Source organism: Arvicanthis niloticus, chromosome 10 (genome assembly GCF_011762505.2).
Source record: "Arvicanthis niloticus isolate mArvNil1 chromosome 10, mArvNil1.pat.X, whole genome shotgun sequence".
Classification (NCBI taxonomy): Eukaryota; Metazoa; Chordata; class Mammalia; order Rodentia; family Muridae; genus Arvicanthis; species Arvicanthis niloticus.
Genome location: NC_047667.1, coordinates 10,256,163 through 10,262,162, shown reverse-complemented (window position 1 = coordinate 10,262,162; position 6,000 = coordinate 10,256,163). Strand labels below are relative to the sequence as shown.

At 43.1% G+C, this 6,000-nt stretch overlaps 1 protein-coding gene across 1 annotated transcript in view; it reads left to right on the top strand.

Annotated features, from left to right (window-relative positions):
- Marco (macrophage receptor with collagenous structure) overlaps positions 1-6,000 on the top strand; it is a 35,240-nt gene that overhangs the window by 7,033 nt on the left and 22,207 nt on the right. Inside the window, exon 2 of the mRNA XM_034513486.2 lies at positions 5,617-5,718. Coding sequence (XP_034369377.1) covers positions 5,617-5,718 — 102 coding nt within the window. The remainder of the gene's footprint in view (positions 1-5,616; positions 5,719-6,000) is intronic.

Here is a 6,000-nt window from a genome sequence, read left to right as displayed (position 1 = left end):
CATTGGATGCAATACAGAATCATACTAGAAACACTTCGGATTAAGTCTTGGTCACTGAGCATTGAGAAATCTTTTTGCTAATGCTGATATTATTTCCTGTTCCCCATATTTATTAGGGTCATATGATCACAAATTTAAAACCAGTATATTTCATGACCTTTGACATAAAAATCTTTGGAAAAAAATATTCACAAAACGTATCAGGCAATATACAAAGAGAATTACATAGAACCACAAAGCGGGCTTTATTCTAGGCTTGCAAGGATGGTTCAACATGGCTTACATGTTCTATAGTGAGCTCTCTCCCAACTCCACATTGTCTCGATTACTGCATCATATGGAGTTATTCTCACAGTTCATCCGTCCTTACCAGCTTGTTTTAGTTATTCTATAGCCTGGCCTTTCTGCATACATTTTAATATTACCTTGTCTATCTATTGCTACTTTAAAATCGTGCCAGAGCATTGGTAGGAGTTATGTTACCCTATAAATGAATGTATGAATGATTGACACCTTTACTCCATACAGGCTTAGTCTGTGAACATAGTGTATCTCTTCACTTCTCCACTTTATTTTTTTAAAGTTGACATTTGTAATTTCCAGTATACAGATCCTGGATCTGTTTCATTAGTATTATATCTGAATATTTTATTTTCTTTGGACTGAAATATTACCATGGGATGTTGATTTATTATTTTATTTATGCCTGTATGTGCATGCATGTATATGTGCATATATACATGCTTGTGGGTGCCTACAAAGGCTGTAAGACGCCACTGGATTTCCAGAGCTGGAGTTATACATGGTTTGTGAGCCTCCTGGTGTAGGTGCTGAGTTCTGAGCTCTGATCTTCTGAAACAGTAGCCAGTGCTCTTAACTGCTGACCATCATCTCGCCAGCCCAGTACTGCTATGTTTAGTTTTGGTTAGCAATTGCTTTTTATTAGGATATAGCAATGCCATTGAATTTTATATGTTGAGCATGTATCCTACAGCTTTGATAAACTACTTATTAGTTCGGTGGATTCCTTTTAAAGATTATGAGGGATTTGTTAAATAGACATGCGGTTCTGAAAATAGGAACATATCTGTTCCTCTTTTCCAAGCGATGTCTCTTATTTACTTTATGCCGTTTATTGCACAGGAATTCTTCATGACTGTATTAAATAAGAGAACAGGAATGGACATCCTTCCCTTGGTCCAAGACTTAAGGAAAACTATTGTGTCTCTCACAACTATATGACACTAGCTTTAAATGTTTGCAGATGTCTTTATTATTACCAATTTATTCTAAATTATTTATTTTATTTTATAAGTGAATGTGTGTGTGTGTGTGTGTGTGTGTGTGCGCCCCTGTGTATGTATTCACACATGTATGCCCATAGCAGCCATCCAGAAAAGGGCATCAGATTCCCTGGAGCTGGAGTGGCAGGTTGTGAAATATCTGATGTGAAGTTGCATCCTCTGGAAGGGCAAAAAGGGCTCTTGACTGTTGAGACAAATCTCCAGCTCCCATTGTTTGACATTTTCTCACTGAACTTGGAGTTCATAGATTCCTGAGTAAGAAGCCCTAGGAATCCTCCTTTCTCTGTCTTCCCAGCCCTGGGATCACAGAAAAGCATTCCTTCATGTGGTGTTTTACATGGTGTTTTGTGATGTGGATTCAGATGGTCATTTTACTGTTGGAACCACAGCCCCCATCTATCTCTCTCCACATGCCATTGAGGCCTGTTTTATGACCCAGGATAGGATCCACTTTGCTGAATGTTCCGAGTGTGATGGAAAAGCACGTGCCTGATATTCGATGGAGCGTCCTGTATGTTCATTAGGTGTTTACCGACCATGTTTGATCCTTCTGTGTCTTTGCTGGTTTTTTTTATCAGTTGTTGAGAACAAGGTATTAAAACTCATTATATTTATTAATTTGTGTCTTTCTCCTTTCAGATGAGCCAACTTTTGTTTCTGTGTTTTGAAGTTCTGGTTTCTTGTAGGTAATATGTAGTTATGTTATGTCAGCTTGCCAACATCTGTGCTGATTGGTAGGCAGGGGCAGCTTACAGATCTGTCAACTATCAATATGTTAGGGCTTTAGAAGATCATCTTATTGCACAATTTCTGGTTTGTTTCTTCTTCTTGTTTTCCAGTGTATTATTTGCATGCCTTTTGGAATTCCATGTGAATGCATCACGGGGAGGGGCTTTTTGTCCTGGAGGTTTCTCCCTTGCCGTGATACAATTCCTTGACAAAAACTTAAGAGAGAAAGTGTTTATAGTTTGGCTCAGAGCTTCAGAGAGATAGAGTCATCACATCTGGGAAGAAAGGACAGTGGACAAGGAAGATATGGTGGCGGGCAGAGAAGGCATGGCAGCAGCCAGGCAAGATTTGGTGGCGGGCATGGAAGATATGGTGGCAGGAGCATAAAATGTCTGCTCCCATGGCACCTGCACTCAGAAGCATTGAGTTAACAGGAAGTGGGGCCAGGCTATGTAGCCTCAAGGCTCTCTGCAGTGACTTACTTCCTCCAGCAAGGTTCCACCTCCTAAAGGTTCTGTAAGCATTGCTAAACAGCATGACCAGCTGGAGACCAAGCCACACATGTGAGCCCCTGAAACCACAGCAGCGTCTTTAGAAGTTTCTCCCAGCATTGTAATACACTTACAGAACACGCTACCGTCTGTTGGAATTAGTGTTTTCCTACGTCAGGTCAAATATAGAAAATTTATTTCAATTTTTGTCCTTCTCCACTTCAAAAATACATTTATCTTAAGAATTTCCTCAGTGTAAATTATGTATAATATAAGAAGACAGTATTTTTGCTTTCAACCATAAAGTGAAATTTTAAAAACCCAAAGAGGGGTGTGTGTGTGTGTGTATACCTGTTTCTAACCATCATTCTTTTTCTGTTTTGAAATTGTAGGTCTTCTATTCTCATTTTTTGTTTGGAGAAGTTCCTTCAAATTCTCTTGGTCTCCCTTTTTCTACGAATGTCTATATTTCCCATTCATTCCTGAAGAATCTTTTCATTCACAAGAGAATTCGTAGTTGGTAATTCTTTCCTTTCAGCACACAGAACACAGTGCCACTTGTACCTGATCTCCATGGTTTCAGAGAATCTGCTGTCGTTCAGATAGTATGTCTTTTCAGAAATATGTCCTTCCTAACTGCTTTCAGTACGATTTCTTTAGGTTTTAAATGTTCTCTGCCTTTAACTTCTTACATTTGCATGTGCAAAGTGTTCCTGTGTGAATGAATGTGTGTGTGTGTGTGTGTGTGTGTGTGTGTGTGTGTGTGTGTGTGCGCGCATGTATATGGAGATATCAGAAGTCAGTCTCTGGGAGCGTCATTCCTTGGGCACTAACCACCTTTTCTTTTAAAAACAGGGTCCCTCACTTCATCGGAACCCACAAAATAGGCTGTCACAATGTGAAATGTCTTCCTGAAATTTCTGTCCAGTCTCCCTCTTTTACCCCAGGGAAGGCTCTGAGTACCGGTGTGGTTGTTTGTATATACTTGGCCGAGGGAGTGGCTCTATAAAGAGGTATGGCCTTGTTGGAGGAAGTGTGTCACTGTGGGGGTGGGCTTTGAGACCCTCCTCCTAACCACATGGAAGGCAGTCTTCTCCTGTCTGCCTTTGGATCAAGATGTAGAACTCTCAGCTCCTCCTGCACCATGCCTGCCTGGACACTGCCATGCTCTCACCTTGATGATAGTGAACTGAACCTTTGAACTAACAAATGTGAGCATAAGAACTTTGTCACCCCCTTTATTGTCTGTACAGTGAGTGGGATATACCTGCAAAGTACAAGTCCCCAGATCCTAAACACCCGTCTTAGGACAGATGGGAACTCTGAATTCCTCTTGGCATATGCTACTATGTGTGGGTTGTGTGCATGAGTGTATGCGTATTCACATGTGTATGGGTGCATTTCGAGATGTATGTGGACACCATACCAATGTCTTCCTCATCTGCTCTATTCTTTATTAACTGAAACAGGGTCTTCACAGAATGGAGAGCTCACTGATACGGCTGCTCACTACTATCTCCCTAGTGCTGGCATACCAGATAGGGGTAACTACACCCAGCCAATATTTATGTGGGTTCTGGGGATCCAAACTCTGGTCCTCGCACTTGCAAAGCAAGCACCTTACCCACTAAGCTATTTTCCCCAACACAATTCTGAGAGCATTCTGAGTCAGGGTGAACACCCACAGCCACTCCCACAGTGAGCCCCTCACCTCTGTTCCTCTTCCCTCCAAGGCTTTCCTCTGCACTCTTACAACAGTTACATCGTTTTCATGCTGTTCGTACTGTCGCCACCTTGATCTCTGATGCCTCGGACTCCGGCATAGTCTCCCTTCCTATGCCATTGCATGTCACCTCTCAAACAGGAGTGTGTGGCTTCTGTGCAAATACCACATAGTGTGTAAGGAATTCAGTAATCTCTGTATTCTTGATACCTTTATGTGGCTCTGGAGCTTTCCTGTATAGGCAGTAAAGAACCATATGTGTATGTATGTATATGTATGAACCATATGTATGTGTATGTGTCTGTGAGCACAGAAGGGACGATAACAAAGCACACCCCTAAATGCTCACAATGCACACCCCAGAAGTCTGGGACCTTATAGAGCTGAGACAAGGTCATGATCCCCTGTCATTCCAGTTTCTCTGTTTAATAGCTTGTGCCAAACATGTTTTGCATGCACACACAGCTTCTTATACATATACACACACATATGTTCACATGCATACTCACATACACAGAGAGAGAGACAGGCAGACAGTCACATATATGCACACACACACACACACACACACACAAACCACAGACCAAGGAAGTAAAGACATAAACTGAAGTCCTGCATCTTGTGTGCTAGTAAGTTACTCAGTTCTCTGAGCCTCACAGAGTGTTTAGGAAACAGTAACAAACCTCTTTATCCACCCAGATTGTGTAAAGGCAACCTGTAGCATCCATGAAAGCATTGGTGATTCCAACACATCCCACTGGTATTGAAGACTGAGCAAGATCTATGCATCTGGTTATGCATGCATGGGCATGGGGCAGTCAACCTCAGGTGTCATTTTGTGGGTGCTTGACAGCTTCCCTCCTCTTTCCTCCCTTTCCCTTCCGTTCCCTTTCCTTCCTATTCCTTCCCTTATCCCCTTTTCCTATCTTTCTCCTTCCTCTCCCTTCCCCTCCCTTCTTCCCCCTTCCCCTCCTCTCCCTCCCCTCCAATTCCCTCCCTTCCCCATCTCTGTCTTCCCCTTTCCTACCCTTCCCTCCCCTTGTTCCTCCTCCTCCCCCTCTTCCTCCCCATTTCCTACTCCTCCTTTCCTCTTCTTTTAACGAAGCATCTCTTACTGTCCTGAGCTCACCAAGCGGCCTAGGTTGGTCGGCCATCAAGCCCTGGGGATCTGCTTGTGTCCTTCTCTCCAGCCATACATATAAAGGACTAAACATGGGACTTCTTGTCTTGTGGCAAAAAACAGGAACAAGAAAGATCTGGATGCCAATCCTACTTTCCAAAAAGTCTCCTTCTCCCTGGCATGTGGCCTGGCACAGGCTGGCTCCTTCTCTGTGCCTCTGAAGCCATCATTTCTCTTTTTGTATCCCAGATCCAGTGCCCAAGAAGAGAAATGGAGGGACCTTCTGTATGGCAATCATGGCCATCCACCTGATCCTGCTTACGGCGGGTACTGCACTGCTGATGATTCAAGGTGAGGTGCTCCTAGTCCTGGTCCTGTGTTGCTCCTCCTACAGTGGCCACCTAAGCTCCTCTGGTGTGAGGTTCAGGCTGACTAGAGATACTCTTGAGAGTATTGCTGCCCTCCTGCTAGGGCACAGCGGTTAGACCCACCAAGGTAATAGAGGAGTGAAAAAGTGAAGTGTGTGTGTGTGTGTGTGTGTGTGTGTCTGTGTGTGTGTGTGGTGTGCATATGAAAGGCATTGTCCATTTTGAAACAGAGTCTCTTTCTGGCCTGGACTTCACCAAATGGCTA